The sequence below is a fragment of the Falco rusticolus genome, chromosome 3, assembly GCF_015220075.1.
Source record: "Falco rusticolus isolate bFalRus1 chromosome 3, bFalRus1.pri, whole genome shotgun sequence".
NCBI classification, from domain to species: domain Eukaryota; kingdom Metazoa; phylum Chordata; class Aves; order Falconiformes; family Falconidae; genus Falco; species Falco rusticolus.
In genome coordinates, this window is record NC_051189.1 from 39,504,205 (window position 1) to 39,527,524 (window position 23,320).

General features: G+C 36.3%; 1 protein-coding gene across 4 annotated transcripts in view; it reads left to right on the forward strand.

Annotated features, from left to right (window-relative positions):
- Window positions 1-23,320, forward strand: part of STAU2 (staufen double-stranded RNA binding protein 2) — a 177,251-nt gene that overhangs the window by 71,251 nt on the left and 82,680 nt on the right. For all 4 annotated transcript variants that reach the window (XM_037381939.1, XM_037381938.1, XM_037381940.1 and 1 more), the window contains 3 exons: window positions 2,432-2,569; window positions 5,799-5,930; window positions 9,999-10,059. In XM_037381939.1, coding sequence (XP_037237836.1) covers window positions 2,432-2,569; window positions 5,799-5,930; window positions 9,999-10,059 — 331 coding nt within the window. The remainder of the gene's footprint in view (window positions 1-2,431; window positions 2,570-5,798; window positions 5,931-9,998; window positions 10,060-23,320) is intronic.

A 23,320-nucleotide genomic window follows, 5' to 3' on the forward strand; every position in this document is an offset into this window, starting at 1 on the left:
AGTCAAACTCTTTGTACATGATTTTCTCTTGTCTGGCATGTTGGATAGTCATTCAGGCATGCATAAGGGCATAATAATAGCCTTTCATACTCATTTTAGGTCAGTCCAAATAATGGTGGAGAGTACTCACTTTCTCTCTGATGTACAGAGAAAGTCACCTTTGCCCCATACTATGCAGATCAGTAACTTTGAGATTCAAATTGCAGGAAAAAACAGGAAACCTTCATGTCCAAAACTTGTGCTTCAGAATATAGTTTAGGACCTAAATTTCACCTCTTTTTCTGTATTTGCCTTTTGTTAGTTTTTAAAAAAAAAAAGTCTTCTGTTTTTCTGAATCATGTTATGTCCGCAGCTTGCATTATATTAGGCTGGATAACATTATACCAGTATAGCTTGAACTCAGTCCTCAGCAAATGTTATGTTGATAGATTGTAAAAATAAGTAAATCAGTACTTATTTTACTAAAGGTATTACCATCAGAAATCTGTATACTCAGTACACTGAGTGCAGAGTTCTGCAGGAGCAGCCAACCAAAAAGCCATTTCAAAAAAGCAAGTGCTTTGGAGAGTGCAAAACTGGGTTTGGAAAATGTACAAAGAACTTACTTCACCATCTTCTTTTAATTTCCCTTCAAAACAGAATGAGTCATTTTTCAAAAAAACCTGAGATTAATTAGATACCCATCTCCTACTGAAATTCCGGGGATCTAATTCTCAAAAACTTCTAAGATAAAATGGGCATAAAAAAGTATTTAATGGTAAACTATTAGCATTAATGCAGCTTTAAAGCGGCAAGAGCTGAAAGGCTATTGGCTCATTTTGGAAAGTTTTTCACAAGAAAGATGCTAAGGGTATAATAATGTAAAAATCTCTTCCATTACCAAATACAACTTACCATTACAATCTTAGATAGAATTATCCAAAGTTGGCCATGTTAGAGACATTAATATGTAGAAGGTTTTTATTTTTTGAATAACTAAGCTGCTGAAATTCTTTCAGTGTGCCCATTTCTTTCAATTTAATCTGCACGTTTTGAGTATCAAAAAAAGTGACAATAACTTATTTTTATTTGTATATGTATTTATGAGGCTATTTCTTATGGCCTGCACTTTATTTAGCCTGCTCTGCCTTTTATCTCTGCCTGGCTTCTTGCCCACACAGCTGCCTTTGTCCATGACTTTGTCTTAATTCTTCCACTTATATCTTCTCTAACAACTTGAGCAGTTACACTAAGTAGAATTCATTGCACAGCTTTCTTAATAAAATATCCCTCTCTGGTCTTTGCCTTCAGCTGCTGATCATCTCTTTAGCTTCTGGACCACTTGTTTGCTCTTATTTGAGAAGTTCAAACAAGCATGAGTGCTGATCTTCTTTTATCCTGCATATGAGTTCATGAAAAGGAAATCGCTGAATAACATAAAAACAATTCTACATTTAAATGCTGTTTACATTTGCAAGTTCATTCTTTGTGTTATGGTATATAAATCAGTTAAATATGAATTCAGATAATTTTTGGGGGTATTAATTTCTTCTCCCCAAGATCTACAAACAAATATTTTCATAGCTATTTGCTTTGAGAAAGCATTTGCCATGTGAGTAATAACATACTAAAAGGATTTCAGAACTAGGTTGTTAAGAACTGTTGTTTTTCACCTGCCTGTAATCTTGGACAGACCAGTCTCTCAGTCCTTTTGTTATCCCCCCATCAGATCAATTCCCCCACCAACCATATATTTTGACATGTTATTGTTTGGGTTATTGTCTGTTAAGCATTTGAAATACTTTGTGGGTGGCTCACAATATGCAACATTTCTAGCCATTGGAGACAGTCTTCCCTAGCTTCACTACATGAAAGTATTTTGAGGGTGAATTCCTATGACACACAAACAGAGTAAGCCTTGTACACCTTTAATTGCATTGTAGGACAGAAGGTAGGAGTGCTGAGAAGGAAGGCAGGAAGGCTGAGAGGCAGCTTCCTTGTAATATGGCAGACCTTGGTTTTCCCCGTGTAAATCCCACCTCTTCTTAGTGTACTGCATATTCCAGCGTTGTAACAACCTATTTTAAGGGGTTAGGGGGAAGGGTCATAGAAATAGGGCACTAAGATATAATTGGCTGATGAATCTGCTAGTTTTCATACATCCACATAGGACCTCCATAGATACATGAGGGTATTAGTAACTTACAGATGCTAGGTATGCACACTACCTGCAACAGTGGCAGAAAATAGGTGTATATTTCTTGCCACAGTTTTGCATTTGAAGATTCTTATCTTCTGTCTCATTGTCAGAAGACAGGAAAAAAATTACTTCTCATTCTCTCAAAGGGAGTATTAAAGAAGAGGTAACCCTAGTAAATGATTTATTGAAGCAGTATAATAGTTGTATGGAAATATGCTGAAATAATGGTTCTTTCTTTTAAACCTGTTTTAGACTGGACCAGAATATGGTCAAGGAATGAATCCCATCAGTCGTCTGGCTCAGATCCAGCAGGCCAAAAAGGAGAAGGAGCCAGAGTATGTTCTTCTTTCAGAGAGAGGAATGCCTCGCCGTCGAGAGTTTGTTATGCAGGTATCATCTGCTATCATGTTAGAGATAATACCCGTGCTATGTTATGTTAAAACTCAGGCAAAACGGTGGCATAATATGAAGTGGATCCTCCTGTGTTTAGCTTTTTGCTTTACAGTCAGTTGTACAAAAAGAGTATGAAATACTGTATCAGAAAGCCTGTTTGAACTTTCTTCTTTCTCTTGGTGAAACAAACGGCAATTAGGTTACGTGCCTTCTAGGTGCTTTTCTTGTAGTGGTTTTGCATTTTTTATACTCTTCTTATTTTTATTTCACCTGATGTTTTCTGTCTTTATCCCTGACAGTTCATGATTTATTTACTCATCTCTTTAAAAAAAAATAATTTTTTTTGCTATTGTTGATCAGAAGATTGCAATACAAACAAGTATTCTGAAGTATGGATATTAATATCTCCATATTACCAAGAATTTTGGTTTACAAAATAGTGTTGTAGTCTTTTCAGATTTTCAGCTTCTTTGTGGCTTTGTTCATGTCTGAAATACCACAAAAAAAGCCTTCCATCACATGTTCTAGCCTGTCCAGTTAAGGGCTCTGGACCTAATACAGAAACAGTAGATCATTAATGTTTCTTTAATTTTTAAATTAAGAACATATACGAAGATTTGATATAATCATGATATTTTGTTAGATAGCACAACAGGAGGTTGAGAAAGATTAGGAACAGGAAAGAATTCTTGTGTTTTCACTCAGGGGCAATTTTGTGCTGGAACAATTCAGAACAGGCATACCTCAACGTGTTTTGACTTGTCTACAAACCACACCAAAATGCCACTTCTGATCACAAGCAGAGTTTATGATGTTCCAGCACCTCCTTCTCCAGAAAATTAATTACGTTTTCACTTAAAACTCTAAGTCCCTCCTTCGTGTCTATCAAGACAGGCTAGCAATCTTAATTTCCTTGGACCTCAGTGGTCTTTCCTGATGATTTAGTATTTTTCTCTCTGAAGTAAAAGAAGATATTGGGTTCCTTTTGTTGCAGAATCTGATTTATGAATATAAACTTGGATTTCCAACTTTTTATGCTACCTGAAAGTATTTGAAAAAGAGTGGTCTTATCACAGACAGTCCATTTTCCCATGCTCAGAGCCCCCTGGGACTGTTTAAGAGATGGTTGTGTGAGGCATCGGAAGAGGACTGTGTAATGCAGTCCACTATTGGAAAGATGGGCTGGGAATTTGGTTTTCTAGTGGAGTAGTCTCAATAATGGCAAAATCTTTGGTTTGAATAAAAAAGAGAATCTTAAAAGTAGTGAATATGTAGAAGATTCCCTTATCTAAGAAGACTTGTGAAAGTCAAATAAATTCCATAGAACAGTTGCTTTATTATGAATACTTTTAAACAGCGTAGCTCCATTTTTCCCCTTTTGTAATATTTTCATACTAAACTCATGCTGCTGTTTCTCCCGCCTTCAGGAAGTCCCAGTGGATTCATTATGACATGCAAAAAACCTTATCAGAATAAAAAGCCTTTGTATAAACTACTTAAACAATGTTTTCATTTAATTTAATTGAATGTGGAAGTAAAATATCCAGAGATAATATGTTCATTTTTATCTGTCACACAAAGAGCAAGCTTAGATGTGATGAAATGGATCCAATTACTTGTCCTGACCACTAGATAAACAGAAGAAAACCTCTGATGACATTAGTTGCTGTTCTGTTCCCAAAGTTAATTTCAGAAAGCTCTTTCTCTTTGTAGTCAGACCTTTAATCCTTGATAGAGGTTATAATAATAGCTAAACCAGTTTTACAGGTCTGAGAAATAGCAATGCATTGATTGATTGTGAGCTATGTTATAAATTATCATTTTGACTTGTCCCATTAAGGTCTCTCAATTTTATTGCATATAAACTTGTAACAGATTGGCTATTTTCTAATTGTGATTACAGAACCACATAGAAAGTAAGGTTTCTATTTCAAGATTATTAATATTTCTGGTTCAGGTAGCCAAATCTTTTTGCTTAATTAGATATATATACTTTGAGGGAATATTAATGATCATTATTATTTATTTACATTCTCTTCGTTGTATTTAGAAGTAATAGGCATTCAGATAAAGAAAAATTAGAACTTTTATGAAAATACATATATGATGATTTGAGGAAAGTGAATAATAATTTAATAATATAAATTACTAAATAATATTAATTATTTATTTTTATATGTATTTTGTATGCCTCTTTCTACAACTTTTTTAAAGCTCCTTCCAGACTGTTTCAGGTCTTTGACCTCTAAGGTTTCTTCTGTTCAGATGATCTTGGCTATTTTACTGTTTTTATTCTGTATTAGTGTGCTTTTTTTAACACGCTTTCAAAATGTTAAACTATTTTAAGAGAAAATTTGGCAAATGGCTTAAGGGACAGAATGAAATACACTTTTCTAAGAGCTGTGAATGTTGCATAAGAATAGCAGTGACAGCGCTAATATCACAAACCAGACACATACAGCTTCAGGAGTTTGAGAATGATATCAAAGTCAGGGCATAAGTTAGAGCCTCACTCTTGTGGCTATCTATTGTCTATAATTTGTCTTTGTTTTGAGGTTCTAATTTCTCCTGGGTTTATGAAAGGCATCTTGTTTGTTGGAAACCCTTTGTGCAGTACAGACCACAGGTCCAATGAGGAGCCTTCTTTCCAAAGACTACTTTAATAAAAGCTTGTCAGGTGTGTGGAAGAAGAAAGCAGCCTTAGCCGCCATCTTCCTTGCAGCACAACAAAGTGGGCGGAATACAAATATTGTTTTCATCTTCCCTTAGGAACCACTGTCATTTAAATATCCAGGTCATTGTTTTTCTCTCAGTTGGTCTGGATACTATCCCAGTGATGCTGGGGAGCTGCTGCAGGCAACAATCCTACAAGAAAGTGGAGGTATGGATCCTGTAGCGCTTCCTGCACTAAGAAAGAGTGAGGGAGATGTTCAGCAGGGAGAGTGGGGTTGACACACAGGCTGGTGGAAGAGAGAGACAATGTGTGTGCACAGAAATACAGAAAAATGGGGCTCTTTGGTACCAGTTTGGGGACATTCTGAAATATCTAAACAAGATCTTCTGTGTGAAGCAGTATTGTAGTCCCCTTTTACACTATTCTTACTTTTTCAAGATTGCGTCTTCATCAAAAGAGCTGACAGCTGTTTGTAGGTCAGCGAGGTTCTTACATGGTGATGTTAGGGTGTCTTGCATTTATTGTTTTTATGATCAATGTTTTCTTTTTAAGGTAAAAGTAGGCAATGAGATTACTACTGGAACAGGCCCAAACAAGAAAATAGCTAAAAGAAATGCAGCAGAAGCTATGTTGCTACAGCTGGGTTACAAAGCCTCTACTCCTCTTCAGGACCAGCCAGAAAAGGTGAGAACCAATCGTTAACGATGCCCACATTTTACCCTTGTCTAGATTTTTAGCATTATCAGCTAATCATTTAGTAAGAACAGGAGCTTAAACTTGCACACACCCCTCTTTTAGGGAATTGCTTGTCAGAGATCAGCCTTTGTTTAGCTACACCTAGTAGTTAGTGCAGCCTCTCCTCCTGTAAGAGTAATTAAGAACAGAAATGTAGTTCCATAGAGTAGTGTTTGTGCAAAAGTGTACCTGTGATGTGTGCACCTATTTCTACTTGCAAATCAGTATGAATGTGGCTCTTGCTTTTATTCCATTTTGGGCATCCATGCGAGTACTGAGAGGAGTGATAATTAGTAATTTTCATAAATGAAGTAGCCACAGTAGTCAATGTTTGTATTCCTGCTGCATATGCACTAGAGGCATTCCAGAAAAATAATGGCCTTTTCAGGTTTGATGGCAGAGAAGGAAAATGTGTCTTTTTTTGGTTTTTTTTTTTTTTTATGGAGAAGGAATTACATTTTAACTTCATATATGTTCCAGGTATGTATTTCCATGTTAGTGATGTGCAACTTAGCACTCCTCTCTTGTCTTGAGTTTATTGATGGGAGGGTTTGTATCTAAAATTGGGTGTTAAGGTTTTGCCTTTTGTATCCTGAAAAGATACTTGGTAAGGTATTTGGCTAAGGGGTGGACTGTGAACAGCTTCTGTCATATGCAGAGCCACTGCATGTATATATTTTGATCATGGTTTAAATGTTTGCTGTCCCTGCATGAGCTAGCTCAGGTCAACAAAATGTTCTGCTGGGCTTTTCTAGGGACCACATGAAAAATCTGAATATAGTATATAACTATCTTCTGAAACACCCTTTCTTTTTCTTTAAAAAGTAAAATTATTTACATTTATGTGAAGATACACTGTTCTATACATTCTGTGCTCTTACCAGGAAAAGATAAATGCCATACTGGTTACTTGGCTCCACCTCCGTCTGTTTCCCTCTCCCTTGAAAGGAGCAGCCAGATCTGTGTATACTCACAGATCACAGTGTATGTTCACACTCACCTTCACTATGTTCTTCACTATATATTTTAGTCATGTACAAGTGTGCAATGCTCTAAACAGAGTACTGGAAAGCTAGATGGTGTTCCTTGTAAGAACACACTAGAGAGTCTAGCCATTTTAAAAAAGGCTTATGACAGTCAAGTGATAATTAATTTTCATCAGAATGCTGAGACTTTTCTGCTGCACAAGATACTTTCTACCAGTTTCAACTTTTTCTTCATTGCTGATTTGGCCATCAGACTTTTTGAAAAACAAAGCAAAACAGGAAAGTCAACTTTTTTTTTTTTTCTAATAGGAAAACATAGGTTTTCATTCTTGGATTTCAAATTGGCTGAACTATTTTTACTCAGTAATTTTCAGAGATAAAGCCTGAAAAAATTCAGCCCACAACATAGCTGCTTTGGAGAGCTCTACACAGTGGAAACTTGTGGTTACATTGAAATCCTTAAAAAATCTGAGTGCCTAAAAAGGGGCACTGCTGCTTTGTTTCCCCGTGTTTATTAAACTATTGCTTGCAAGTGCATTGTCTTTAAAAAAAACAGTTTAATTATGTACTTGCAGACGTAGATATCTTGGAATTGATAGAGTAGCATACAGTGGCCTAATGTTATTCTGAACACAATGAGCCAACGTGATAGTATCCAAAAAATGTGAACTACTCAAATTTGATGTAGTGGCAGTATTCAAGATCATAGAGCAAATTTTTATAGCTTTGTTGGGGTTAAGGACATAAAATATCTAGAACATCTGGCTTTATCTTCTGTATATAACAGACTGAACATATTTGCAGATACACAAGTTAATTTGTGTAGATAAAAGCATTTTAATTCTCAAATTAAACTGTGCCGGAGAAGAGGGGAAATAGCCCTCAGATCTCTACCAATTTGAGCATTGCAAAATTCCTTCTGTATAAATTGCACAATAAAGATGTACCATTAGAAGATACTTGTTTCTCTCTTTGTATCCAAGATGGGGCCCAGTGTAGATTAGTTGATGTATCATGTTGGCGTCAAAATGGACAATTTTCATTTATATTGGGTTTTATGCTTTCAAAAAAGGCAACTTCTCTTTCCCCTGCACCCCCCCCTCCCCTGCCCCGAGTCCTTTCATCCCCTTCCTCCTCCCTTTAGAAAAAGGGAGCTTTTTCCTTAACTCCACTGCATAAAATGTGACTGTATTCATTGTTTTAATGAAGACCTAAGAGTGTTACAAGAGCCATGCATGGTGCTGATGGCAGCACAGGTAAACAGGTAATCCAGGTAATGTAAAAAAGTAAAGGCTCTGCTCTTTTCTGAGGTAATCCGAGTCCTGGAAGAAATCAGTAATGGTTGTGCAGAGCCCTGAGGAGAGCAATTTGAAAGTGTCCTGGGAGACTTTTTGCAGCTATCAGAATTTTAGCTTTATGGATGAGAACGGAGAGTTGTATGTCTTCATTTTTTCATGTTTCCATCTTTTCATTTCTTGTTGCCACTTTTATTGTCTTAGAGAGAGGAAAACCAGAGTAGATCGCATTCCTGTGAGACAGCAGCATTAAGGATAACTTACTGATGGATAAATTCTTGTTAAATTCCCCATCATGATCAAGTTAAACAGTAAAAAGAGAGGAATGAAGAGAGTTGGAAATGTTCTTCTCGTATTGTAACAGCATGCTCATACTGATTTTCCTATCATGTTATGGATGCACAGCATGGATTCATGACAAAACCACACTGTTACAGACAGCAGTAAACGCAGACCTATTGTAAATTTCATATTGCTTATTAATTTGAAGAACTTCCATGTTTTCCAGTATACATATTATCTACTGCACAGTATGATTAAAAGGAGTTGTGTGAAATTAAAGTGCATGGAGGTAGGTGACCAGTTTTAGAGTCAGGTCTAATACCTATCCTCTGTTTCCACTAAGTGTCTCCCGTTTTGATTGCATGTTGCCTAGGCTGTAAGCACATTGGGATGTACATGGTGAGGAAAGGCAGGGAAACAATCACTGGAAGAGCTGCTTAGCATAGTGTGCTCTTTCCTCCTCTTTCCCAAGGAAAACGTATCATCTCATAGTCTGCATTACAACATGATAGTAATCTAACCGGTGTTCGTACAGCCTCTGACATGCAAAGGCAGGTTTCAGCCGGCTGATCCTCCTTTGTGACTCTTCTGCTTTCCAGTCAGCCCCATCTTCCAGAGCGAATGGATATGACTTTGTCATGGCATATAGACTGCTTTGCTTTGAAGTTTTCTGTTTGTATAGAAAATCCCAGTGAAATCTAAAAAGTATCATTTGTTTCACATTCGTAGAGCTGGTTGTCAATAGCTCCTAGTTCATGAGGAAGCTTGGACTTGTTTATCCAAATTTACACATAAATCTAGAAAACTACCATGTTATTTGCTGTGTAGCCTTCAGGACTGGCCTAATTTTGAACTTCTGTGTTAATTGCTCCTCTTTTCTGTGTCACAGTAATACCTGGTGTTAAACGTAGAATTATTTTGAAGACAATTAGCTTCCTCAAAATAGCAGTAAAATATAGTAGTAAAGTAATTATAGTAAAATAGTGGAAAATTGCAATCTTTTCTTGCTTCCCCTTCAGTAACTAAATGGATTCCTAGCAAGTAAATATTTTAACATTACACCCAAAGTACTTTGTAGTGTTTATGCATTCTTTCATAGGCAGCTACTAGGATCTTCTTGTTTTAGAATGTAATTTCCCTGTTGTCTGTCTACGTTTCAGTGCTGCTTGAAACATTTGATTTTAAGTCTGATTTGGTATGAGTTGAGCCTAATCTTTGGGGGAACATTTATATTTCAGTGTTAGGCAATAGTTGTTAATGTTTATTTATGAAGGGTACATTCCTCAAATAACCTATTTTAGACAAAAGTTAAGATGTATTAGCAAAGTTTTGTGAGCAGATGTGGCAATCCCAAGTCATCCTTTTCAGAGTCTTTCAACTAAATTTATAAACATGAATGTTCTGTTTAAGAGTAGTTTGCTCTTTACTTATCTGCCTTTTTCTACCTGTTTCAGCTTGGAGAAAACAAGAGTTGGAACGGCCAGAATGTTGGGTTTCCTGAGCCAACAAGTAACAGTAAGTATTGCTTTCTAAATTTATATTTATTCTTCTTTGTCTCTGTAGGATTTGGATTATTTGAGACAATTAAAATGGTTTTTGTAAATATTTTAAGGTTTTTTTGGCAATTAGATGAATTAACTCTTGAGTGTCCTGCGTGTGAGTGTAAGTATTGAATGAGTGCAGGAACAAGGAGATTTTTATTTACTCACTGAATCATTGAATCCTTCAGGTTGTAAGGGATTTTAGAAGGTTGTCTAAACTGCCTGCTCAAAACAAGGTTGGTATAGACTTCAGACAAGTTTGCATATGTCTTTTTTCCAGTTCTCCAAGGACAGAGATTCCATAGCTTCTCTGGGCAGCCTGTTCCAATGCTTAATTATCTTCACATTGATTTTTTTTCCTTTCGTACCAGTCAGAAGTTTATAAGTATCAACTCCTGTTCTTCTGCTACATACCTCAGTAATGTTCCTGGCTCCATCTTTTTGGCAACCTCTTCTTAGGTATTGGAAGGCTACTATTAGGTCCCCCAAAGCATACCACTGTCCTCTAAGCCTGATTATCCAAACAGATTTTCATCATCTAGTAATTCATCTACCTAGACTCTAACATCACAGCTTGGATACAAGGATGCTGTCAGGAAGCCTTGACATGATGTCAAAATATTTGCTAAAGCCAAAGTAAATTACATCCGCTACTCTCCCTTCATTCATAAATGCAGTCATTTTATCATAAAAGGCAGTTGAATATATCCTTGGTAAATTCATGCTGATTGTTCCCACTGGTTTTTTTTTCTCCTTTGTGCACTCACAAATGGCTTTAAGAGGACTCACTGCATGATTTTCTCAGAGCTTAAGGTAAGGCTGACCAGCCTGCCTTTTTTTATGATGATGATGATGCCTTTCTCCAGGCATTGGAGACCTGTCCTGATTTCCATGGCTTTTTGAAGATTACTTAAGCCAGTTGACTCAGCATGCTAATTTTCATCCCATTTGGTCCAATGGACCTGTGTGTGTTGCACATTTCTCAAGACGTCCCTGACTCTGATCAGGTTCCACCACTGGTAGCTTCTCTCTTCCTTGAGCTATGTCTATAGACACAAAGGCCTGAGAGACCTCGTTGGTGAAGACTGACTTCAGTTTCACTGCAACAGGTAATGAACAGGACAGACCTTTGTGCCTTTATAACTAATTGCTTCCTTCCAGCCCTATTATCAATCCCCATCAATACTTCTAGAAGATTGCCGTTTGCATTGTCAAAATACCTAAGGGCATGGCCTGTGAAAAGTTTTCAGATCTTAACATCTTCAAATGTTAATGTATTGGACTTTGGGACAGCAGAATAAGACCTCTAGCTTTTCTCTCCTATCCTTGCAGTGTCTTGTAGCAAAGATATTTGTAGATGACATCACAACCATCTACTACTCCAACAAGAAAAAAAATTGCTTTCTCAGGCTTCATCTGGCAAGTAAATCCAAATCTAGAAAGAGAACCAAAGACAAACTCACTCAACAGGAGACAAAATCAACAAAAATTGTATTTTAAACCTGTGCTGACCAGAAAACTTATTTTTCACAGATTGACCTGCTCACAGACCTTTTTGCAGCCACCACAGGCCACAATACAGAAAGAAGTTTTAATTCTGGGATGCTTTTCTAAGCACAAAAGACATTTCTAGATGCCTTCATTTCCATTCTTCTGATCTCCAAGTAAATTGTATGTCAAAGGAGATGTAGCTATCATGTCAATAAACACAGAGCATTTATTTCTGATAGTGCTGTTCAGAGACCACTGTGCTTAATCCCCTAACTCACTTTTCAAGGGTTCCAGTCTAGAGGCCACATTTGTAATAATCAGTTGCTTAGAGTGTGTCATTTTTCACTGCAGAGGGACTGTGCTATCCTTTTGCAAAATAGGAAAGGTTTGAACCCAAAATGTTATCAACAGGCATGTATTTTTTTACTGATTTTTTTAACTCTTCACCTCATAGAGGGCCTTTCTCTTCTAGGATATTTTCTTTAAAACTTAGACTTTAACTGCGATAAAGGCATAAGAGGAGAATGAATATGTTGCAGTTGTGTAGAGGACAGACCAGTCTTTCTTCACCTTACAGTCTCACCCAGGATGCATGGAAGACCTAGAAATGAATTTTGCTTCTCTAAATGTGTTAATGTGGTATCACCTCTGGCTGAATGAATTACTGACAGGTCTTTTTGCATTTCTGATTGAAACCTCTGTTGGTATTTCTAAACTAAAATGGCCTTTCTGATAGAGTTATGACTCTGCTGTACTGATTGGCACTCTATTAAAGTATATTTTTATATAGAAAACCACTGTAGTAGTTTCCATACTGCGGATCTTTCAACATATAAATATCACACCATTTGTTTGTAATGTATAGGAAGGAACCACAGATTCCTGTATAGGAAATGTGCAGAATGTTTTTGTGTGTTATTTAGGTAACCAGTAAGTTCAGTTAATACCTTCCTACTGAATAGCTCTGTGAACAGGCCTGGGTTTTAGGATGTGACTGAGGTTAGGAGATTGCCACATTTGGAGAACATCTACACAGTATCACATGATATTTCTCACCAGTTTTCCATAGATATGATTATTTGTTGGAATACTGTGCTAATATTTAGTAGGGGGGTGGTCTGCCAGTATATGTTTACCTATGAGCACTTTGCCTGCTCTGCTTCTGGTAGAATATTATGTGTTAGTTATCTACACAGGGAATGCATGAAAAATCCTGAAGAACTAGTATCAGTAAGAAGAGTTTTACCTGTGCACACCCATTGATCTTCTTCTAAGCCCCAGAGTCCAAGGTAACTTCAGAGCTTTGTAGTTAAGGAGAACAGAGGAAATTTGAAGTGTCTTCTTTTAAATAAAAGAAATCACTTGCATGCATAACTTCTCGTGCACTTGTGAAGTGCAGGGGTTTTTCAAGGCAGTTCCAAGCAAGTTCCACTGTTTGAGATAAAAAATGTCACATCCCTTCAGGTATGAATATGCTAGTTTATATTTAAGAACAAGTTGTTGGTAGGTGAGTCTACTCTTGCAGTGTTATCGTTACTGTAGGAAGTTTTTTAAAGAGGGCAAATGGAGCAACTTCCTCCTTTCTGTATCCTTGCTTATAAGATAAATGTACAGTTTGCATTTTTTGTTACCCTAATACCTAACTTTCAGTGGTCTTGAAAATCTGATGCTCTGAGATTGCTACATCTACCATTTGGCAGCTCTTACTCAGATTTCCAGTAATTTTATTCCAGGAAAACAATTGTGTCCTGCTAGGACAGCACGTTGTGCACCAGTTTCCTCTTGCAGGCAGGTACTCTTTTGTTGTGTGCATAATGCACTGTATTTCAATCTGAAACTGTGTGAAATAAAACTGGAATAGTAAAGTGAAGTTGTATACTTCAGTACAACAAAAACAAAAATCATAACAGTTACATTTGTTAGTACAGTTGAAGAACAGATTTCTTTGTACCCCTACTATGTAGTTTGCTTTTGCTGAGAAATATCCTGCAGTCCCTATCCTCCTACATGCTCACTTAATGCATTTTTAGTGTTCCCTGTTAAATATACTTGAAAATTAACTTCTCCTGTTCCTCTCTATCATGTTACGTTTGCACTGGCAAAGCTTCTTCCCACAGGTTTATTTCTTTACCTTTCCTCTTCATTTCACAGTCTTAAAGATGAAACAAGAAGCTGTTGGATTCTTGCTTTGGGATATCTTAGGCATTTTTCACACGTTGAGTGTTTTTTTCCTGATACTTCTTGAAAAGACTGAGATACTGTACGCAGACCACAAGCATTTGTAGCCCATATAGGAGATGTTTACTGTCAACAGAATACTCATTTATTTCTCTGGATTTGACTTAAGTAGTTAGCAACAAAAACAAAACATGAAACAAACAAATAATCCTAATGCAAAGTGCATTTTCTTGGGAACATGTTCTGGTTTTATATTTCTGGATGGGGTAATCATAAACATCATACAGTATGTGTTCTAGGAGAAGCTGTAGATGAGTTATGAAGAACAAAAATATATAAAAATAAAAGGAAAAAGTGACAGTGTTTTTATAGATTATATTTTTAACAAGGAAAAAATTACCCTAACTGTTTCTATATGTTCCCCACCCTCCATTTTCAAGAATATAAATTTCCTTCATCTATTTCAAGCAATTTTGGGAGTCACAAAGTAAAGTATTAAAAAACTAATAGTAAAAAAACCAAACTTTCAGAGCAATCCTACCTCTCTGTAAAGGACAGGCTCTTTGTTTTTCTTGCCTAACATTTTATTACTAGGGATTCGTTCATAACTTTGCAGTCTTTGTTCTTCAGAGTACATCTGCTCCTGCTGTTTGTTCACCACCTGAAATCATAATCATTTGTTTGTGACATCACAATTAGTTACTGTGAAGATTATTAGATTGTCACCAACAGATGATTATGATTTCAGATGGTAAATGAGCAGCAGGAGCAGATGATCTCCTAAGGAACAAAGATACTTGATCTCATGCAATTGTTCTCAGTCAAAGGAAAAAAGCAATGAGAAAAAAGCAAGTAGATATTCAGAAGAGTTTCTTAAATGGGTGATGAGGCAATCTGAACATTTTTCCATAAATAACATGTATTTCAGTATTTTTTAAATCTACTTAAACAATAAGAGATTAAGAATATAAGAAATATAAAAAATGTGAAAATATATGGTGTTATTGTAAGCCCTAACTGTATGGTTACATTCAAATACTTCATTTAGACGTTTCTTTCCAGGTTTTGGGGATAAAACAGATGCAAAATAAATCATGTCATTATGAAATTTTGCATACTAATACATCTTCACTTCAGAGAAAACAAAACTTATGTGAACTTTATGGTTCTGGCCCTTACTAGTTTCATGAAGAGGTTTTTTTATACTCTTCTACATGTTTATTTTTCAACAGAGGATTTTGGGGAAGACTTCCAGTAGATAATTAATACCCCTGTATTTCCATGAACAGTAACTGAAGCCTACAGTTTGGGAATAAAGTTTTTCTATTGTATTTCAGACATTTTAAATGGGAATTTGTGTGTGTCATATTTTGCTGAAATATGTAATTCTTTTGGATGTATTTCAAAGGTGATTTGCAGTGGATTGTATGCAATTTTGCTCACTAAGTGCTGCTGTTTCATTGGACTTCACTTTCGAATTGCTTCCAAATGTACTAAGCTTCATCAATTATAATACACTCTTGCTAGGAGTTAGAGTGATACATCCATAAACATTTGTTGAATTATTTCTCATTTTGAATAGAAACCACAGTAACAGGGGTTGACAACACCGCTTATTTGAGAAAGCACAGGCCACGGAACAGTAGTTTTCCACCTGTTTGTTTGGTTTGTTTTGTGGGTTTTTTAGCAAGCATACTGTCAGGTGAACATTATACCATCACTGTGTGTTTAAGGGAGCAGTTTCATCAGCTGAGCCACTTGTCTACACTGTATGTCTCACAACCTTGGGTAGAGTTGCTTATGGCAGTCCGTTATGTTTAAATAACACCTCTCCTATGTTGCTGCTGAATGGATGTGCTAATTTTCAACACAAAACCAACAAAAGGATTCATCCCTTCTTCTAGCAAGGGTCTGAGATAACTAGATTTTCTTTCTAAATGAAGACATAGGAATATTAAATTTAGAAGCAGGGGAGATTTGTCCAGCTTTGTTTCTTCCCTGAGTTATTGAAGCTAGGAAATCTCTGCTGTATTTGACATTATTAATAATGTGTTATTTTTCAGTTTCATCTAGCATTGAGAATGAGTAACAATTTATCCAGAATAATACCAAATAAATACAACTTGCTTTTTTTTTTTTTTTTTTTTGGAAGTATTTGAAAAAAACTTCTAAAACACCTAATACTAAAAAACACCTCATATTAACAAAACTGGGAAGGGAGCGTGGTTATTTTTTCTTTGCAGTTTTGAAGACTAGTGGCAAGATCCAAAATAGCATTTTTGTGGGTGAGTGGGATTTGGACACATTTCAGGTGTGTAAGACCACAACTGCAATTGGTCCTGCCTTTCCCCATGTTTCCACTTTTGAACTGCTCAGTGAGGTGCTTAAAGTACTGCAAGTTTCACTTCTTCAGGTGTGATGCTTTCTTTCTGAGTTTAGGGTACAATGTGTATTTCTAAAGTATCTAGTATTTTAAACACATGCCCAGAAAGTTGGAAGATTTAGATTTCATTTCCTTCTTCACCAGAAGGAGAGTACTTATGGGGTGCAGAGTCGTCTGTATAATGACAGCTGGCTTTTGGAGATGTGTATCTAGTGTAATTATGATTTGCAGACAGAAAATAAAAAAAACCAGATGCTGTCAAAATCTAAGAAATCCACAAAGAAGGAGTGGTCTAAAGGAATCATGTCTATCTGTTGATTTGTGAAGGAAGGTGCAAATATGTGTTCTGGTGTTCCCTGACTGGTTTTACAGGTATTATATTCTGCAAATATTAGATACAAGTTAAAAAAAAAAAAAGTGTTGCAAGCAACCTGCTGCCTGGTTCTTGAATGGTATGGATTGTGCTTATGTAAGAAACATACACGTGGGCTGTGAGGCTTGTCATTTGTACATCCTCAGGCTGAGAAGGATTCCAGGTCTGCTTTCTGACTGCTTAACTGTTAAGCACTTAATATATAAAATATATAAAGAGGGAACAGCCATCATGACATCAGTTAGCCAGCCCTGTGGATAGAGATAATTTCAGAGGAATTATCTTTTTGCTTTTCCTGGTCCCCTAAAATCCCTATATGAGTTACATTTGTTTAAGGTTGGTAGTTTATTCCTTTGAAAAAAACTGCATGTGAAAAAGCAACACAGAGCTCTTTGTGATGTTAACTCTCAAATTCATATTTATAATGTAATTATGCAAATTACCTGCATTTCGATTTCTGTCCTCAGCCAGGCAAATGGAGATGTACCATACAATTAACCTCAAGACTTGTTTCTCTAAATACATCCAGTTTTCTGGAAACTTTTCTCCTTCTCCTACTCCCTTCCCCACAACCTGGAACCCACCATGTACCTCACCCTTAGTCCAGGATAATAATGCCCTTGAAGAATCGAATCACTTGAACTAAGGCTTTATTACTGTCAGAATGAAGACTTAATTCTTTTCTCCATCCCCTTTCCTTTACATCAAACATATTATCCGTATGACTTCCACTCCCCCACCGCTTTCTCCTCCTCTGATTTCATCTTCACTTATGCTGTGCTTGTTGATGTTCCCCTTGACCTTCGTAGCTTCAGCAACCTCTCTATCTTTGTCCAGTAGACTTGCTCATTCTTTCATTTCTTCTATGTGTGGGTCATGCCTTTGTTTTCATCATCACCATTCTCATTCCCTCTTAATCTGTTAATGAATAGTCTTGCCTGCACAGGTCACCTCCAGTTACACTTAGGCACTCTCCTAATTGCTTTAGCCCCTCAAAAATCTCTTTCTTCAAGCTTTTGCAAGCACCTTGATCTGCCAGCTCACTAGCTTGATTTGCTTCTGCTCCAAATTCGCTGGTCCTCTTTACTAATAAGAATACAGTCCTTTCTTCTGCATGTAGATTGATTCTTTTCAGAACCTGCTTCATCCTAATGTTACATTATCTGGTACACCAGTAAATTGTTGGAAACTTATTATGGAGAAATTATCATGTAAAAATAATGGTGTAGGCATTACGTCTGTCTATTGGAATATTTCATTAGAATATCCTGTAGAAATTCCCCACTGCAAACACTTTTATTTTTACTAAAATCTTATGTTCCCAAGCAGGAGTAAATCCGTGGGAGATTTCAAAGGACTTTACTCACATGAGTTAAACACCAAATGTTACAGAAATATATACAACTTCAGTCTCCTGTGATACTGCAATTTCCTTTTTAGCTGTGCAGAAAATGTTCCAGTGAAATTAAGGGTATCAGGACCTGACTTCATGAAGAACTAAATAGTATTTACCTCAGTGTTGTGGTTATCTTAAGGTTAAATAAACTAGTATTTTAATGAGTGACATTATATAACACCAGTTTGTTTAAGGTCATGTAGACGAGATCTTTTGATTGAAGGATATTGTGTAATGACAAAATATTTTTTCATGTCTGAATATTGCAGTAGCTGGTAACTTAGAAATACCACAGATAGCTGTGTTAAGTAGGTAATGATTGCATCTTGGTATTTCAAGCCAAGATTGTGTGTAGACTGTTGCGGAGAACATAATGGCTATACTGTTCGCCTGTTCAGTTATTTGGCTGACGTTTTCTGCCTTCCTGCTGAGGTAATAACAAAAATTGAAAATATTCTAGTTTATAAATAGGCTTTTTAAGTGAGTGGAGTGTAGAATGATAATTTCTTTTTATGATAATGTTTACATTTTTCAGTGTTGTTACTGAAATAGTTTCTCTTTTTTGCTCCTGGTGGATTTGTAATGGGCTGTATTCTAGGGCATGTTGAGAACCTGCCAGTTCTGTGGAGAAATTATTGCAGGTCTAAGTCCTCCATGCCTCTTAAGGTTTTGTCCATTTTAACTCACATGGTAGGAAAGTCAGGATTAGGTCTGGGTCTAACTTTTCCTGATTAATGCCTTACTGCAAGATTTTACCGTGTACTTTAAGCAGCACAGTATAAGAAGGCTCTATCCGATGTGAATACAGGTAGCATAATCTGAAAGAAAGCTTTTCAATGGTTACTTATCAAGTGTTTTATTCCGTTCTGAAAATACTGATTATCTCTATGAACGATCTTTTCTTCATCCCGTGATGGTTATTTCAAACATCAGGGTGTTAAATTTAATTTATGAGCATGTCATATACATAAGTATACAATGGTTTACTTTGCATTGTTACACAAGACAGGAAAGCAGTGCTTCAGTGCTTCAACACTGCATGTGCTCTTCAGCGGTGTCAGGGGAAGTCATACATCAGCTGACGCTGCTTCTGACACACCAACAAGTATAGCTTTCCTGTGGGACAGGTGAGAGCCTAGGGAGAAAACTGTAGTTCTCAAAGAAAGAATAAAGTTGTGGTTTAGGCCAAGTGTACTGAGTGTCCATAAATGCAAAAAGTCAATGAGTGATCTCAAACCAGGAAAAGTCATTGAGTGAAGACAGAGGAAGAGTATCCCTACAGTGTTGATCAAGTAGAAAAGAGAAAATTAGCACATGCATGCAGATTGACAATACAACCTGATTCTGTAGGTGAAAAATCAGCTTTTCATGTTTTCTGATCTTCTTGACAGAAATAGAAGATTGAAAATGGGACACCAGCGGTACTGGTGTAGACACTAGTGCCTGTGAGTGTGGAAGCAACACTGTCATCACTGAATTTTTCTTAGCTTAGTAGCCCACTGCTGTGGGGTAACTTGAACTTGTCACTGTCCCTGTATTAGCAAATTCCATTTTGCAGAGTTTTATTACATTGAGGCTCATTTGGTCAAATTGTCAGTTGGTTTCCTTCCTCACCCCATTCCCCATGCAGAAAGTCCTTCCACTGACTAGTTTTGTTTTCCATGAACTCCAGAAGTTGTGAAGGTCCAGACAGTGGGGGACCCTTCTGTAGAAAGGTCTTCCTGTCTTCCCAGCTGAGGGGACCGTACAGAGAAAGGGTTAGGAATAAAAATAATACTACTCCAACAGATCTTTCAGAGATTGCCTTTATTACTGCTGCTATGAAAAGAAGTGGAATCAAAGCACTGAGATTACGCTTCAAGGGGAAGGCTTGTGAAGGATAATTGGGCCTTTTTGAATCTTAATTGTACATTTGCCTTGGATTCTAAACTTTTTTGCAGTTGTGTAGTACATGAGAGAAAGTAGACAATGGAAGTTTGAGAAATTTAGTCTTAAATAAGAGACATCGTTGGTGTAGAGTTTTCGGAGATTTCAGAAGATTGTAAGAGACTGCTAGCAATTACTGCTGAAGATGAATAAGACATGTTTTTCAAATGTTACTGATTACATTGCATAGCTAGCCTGCATATTTCTGTAGCACATTTGCCCACAGGTTTAAGTAATATAAATGGAAATTATTTTAACATGTTTCATGAATGTACCTCTAAGTCAATGTCCAGCAGAAGGTACAATGTTGTTGGTCTAAATGGTAGTGTTATAGATCCTGTGACTCCTAATAATTACGATACTACCTTTGGAATATGGTGAAGTCATTATGGAATAAATATTTAGTGGACATAAAATTCGAAATTTGTTTTAGATGAAAGACTAACAAAAATATGAAAATATTCACCAAGAGATGTTCTGAAATGCATGAAGTTGTTAGAGGATAGTATTTCTTTCTCCCATGTCTTCTATTAAAGTGCTTGTTTGAAGACTAATTAAGGTATTTTTGAAGAGTTCTTTTGTTCTTATACTTATTGCTCTGTTGATATCATACTCCTTGTCCTGTGATAACATCTTTACTAGTGTAACAAAACAGTTAAGTATATACTCTTCTACAATAGTGAGGAATGATATTTAAAAAATCCTCAATAATATAATAAAAATAGATCATGAATTACAATTAATATATACTTGATAGAAATTTTCAATGACAGCAAGTTTTATTGGCTTTTAAACACAAGTTTGTAAGAAGCTTCGTGAAACATAGGCCCTGAATATAAAAAATTAATAGCTTGGAACTATATTAATGTAAAGTCTAGAATATTACATTACTTTGTTTTCAGAGGTAATCGATGATGGTAATATAATATCTGCCTCTCAGAGGCAATGTATGATTTAAATTAATTATTGCTTATAAAGCACTTTGAAGTCTTTAGCAGCAAGGTGTTGCATAAGTGTAAAAGTACTATTATTAATTTAACATCACCATTAAAGTCAGTACTTAGGAGCATTTGCTATACTCTGCCTAGTATCTTTTTATTCATCATATGCTGCATATTAGTTATTTTAACATTTAGAAAGCTTAGTAATCTGGAAGTATTCCAAACCATTGTTCCAGACAGCAGTTAGATATTTGGGTGGATCATGTAAAAACAGTGAAATGGCTGAGAAAGCATGTAAACTGTTTGTTTTAAGTAATATTACATCAATGGAACAGACATCTGCAGCACTGGACTTGATTTTAAACTTCTTTAAGCCTTTTTTAAGTTAACATTGTACTCTGTTTTTATAAAATTGATTTGGGGGAGCTATTATCATATTAGTTCTGAACAAGTATACTGTTTTATCTTTTGTTCAGTTTTCATTTCTGAATCTCAAATATTTGTAGGAAATTAGTTTTACAGTGGGCAGGTCTTAGGAGGTGGTGAACACCTGCCACTCAATATTATTGTTGCTGTTTGGCTTTGTAACCTAACATCAGCTATCAATATCTGTATTATCTATTTTAATTTTCATGTATGTTACCTCTTACATAAGACTATTTAAAAATATGAGCAGTGATAGTCTTGGAGGTTATAACCTCAGAAGGAGGGTATAAAATCACTCTACTATACAGTGATTATGCACTATAAAATAATGTTGTGTGTTTACACAGTTGTTGTTATCTATAAGGTTATATTCTAAATTGTCCCAAATGCAGAAAAAGAAATTATAGGGACCCCATCCTCTATCTTTCCCGGTAGCATTTCTTGCATTTGTGCTTAGCTCTAGAGTTCAACTCAGGGTCCACTGGCTTTGGAACCAATTGTGAGACTGGGTAAAACACCTTTAAAGTCAAAGTTCAGGGTGCAGCCAGGCTCCCCAGCCCCGTGAAGGTAGGTGGGGAGAGGAATCAGATGAATAACAGATACATCTTTGTGAATAGTGTAAGGTTTCTGAAAGCAATATTAATTTAAAAGCTGAAAGTGTAAATCAATTAAAAGATTCACCTGTAAGCAGTTTGCTGAGTCAGCAGTGAGGAAGTTCAATTTTCACCGTGTAGTTGAAATGAGGGTATTAATTACTGGTAATATTTTTTGAGTCTTCTTGTGGTAGTCGTTTTATTTAAAATAGTACTTGCACTACTGGGATTAGAGGAATCCTTTCTAGGTAACTGGAAATTAATTTTCATCTCCTCTTTAATTTATTCTCCATTCTGAGATTAATTTAATATGTACTGCAAATGGATTAAGCATTGAACTCTTGATTTCTCTTGGGATTACTAAATCAGTTAACAAACAGGTTTATCATCCCTAGAATGGAATGCCATATGGCTCAGGTTCACCCATGTTGTTTTCAGATATATGCTAGAAGATTCAAGTATGCTATTAATGTGAAATTACACATTTCAAGCTCATTTTTCAATTTATGAATAATAAGAAAGAGGTTTTCCTTTTCTATCGGCAAACCAGGTACTCATGTTTCCAACAAATGCTTCATCGTATATGAGAACTAGCAAACTTCAGACTTAATTCTGCACATTTCCATGCACAGGAATATCAGCAAAAGTGATCAAATATGTATTTCTGTTTCCAAGCAGGTTTAGGATTAAGATGTTTTCTAAAAATATATTAAAAATTTTGAAATGTAGACAAATTGTCCCTAATTTACATGTCAGTGGAAATATTTACAAGTAATTCACATAAATAGATTTACGTATTTTTAATGTTTACCCTGACTCCTATTGATATTAATGATGATACGTACATGCTTTCCTTGTTCAGTATAAATGTTGTCCAAGGCAAGTAGCTGTTTGCAAACTATAGAATGCCATATATGCAGCTAAATAGATAAATAAATCCATTCCACTGAAGAGCAATCAGTCACATAAGAGTCATTAGCACAGTAACCATGTGGCTGCAGGGCAATTTAAGGTTATTTAAGCACAGGCTGCCACTGTAATTATAAGCCATCACTTGAGGCAGTGCTGCTACTGCAAGAAGCTGTCCTGCCCTTCTTCTGCCTCCAGCATCTCCTTCTCGTGAGCATCACTGCACTGTCCTAGACGTGCTGGTGCTGGCGCACAAGCAATAGAGCGGCTGGAGGGTACAAACAGCAGCTGTAGGTAGGAGAGAAAAGAACTACTGGTGGTGACAGTTCTGACATGGGCTAGTTTAAATTATTTGTGAAATAACCACCTAAATTATTTTATCAGGTAGGAGTCAGAAGATTGTAGTGAAATAATGATTGTGCAATAACGATTGTGCTACTATTTTGAAGGAGCAGCTGTTCCTCGTGGTGTGTGGATCTCCAAAACTTATTTGTTCGTGTTCTGTATTCTGTGCCAGCCACAGTTTTGCAGTGCAGGTTTGTACCCACTTAGAAAGAGTGGGAGAAGAGGAGCACTTCAGATCTGCATCGTTTCTAAATAAAATATACAGTTTCATTTG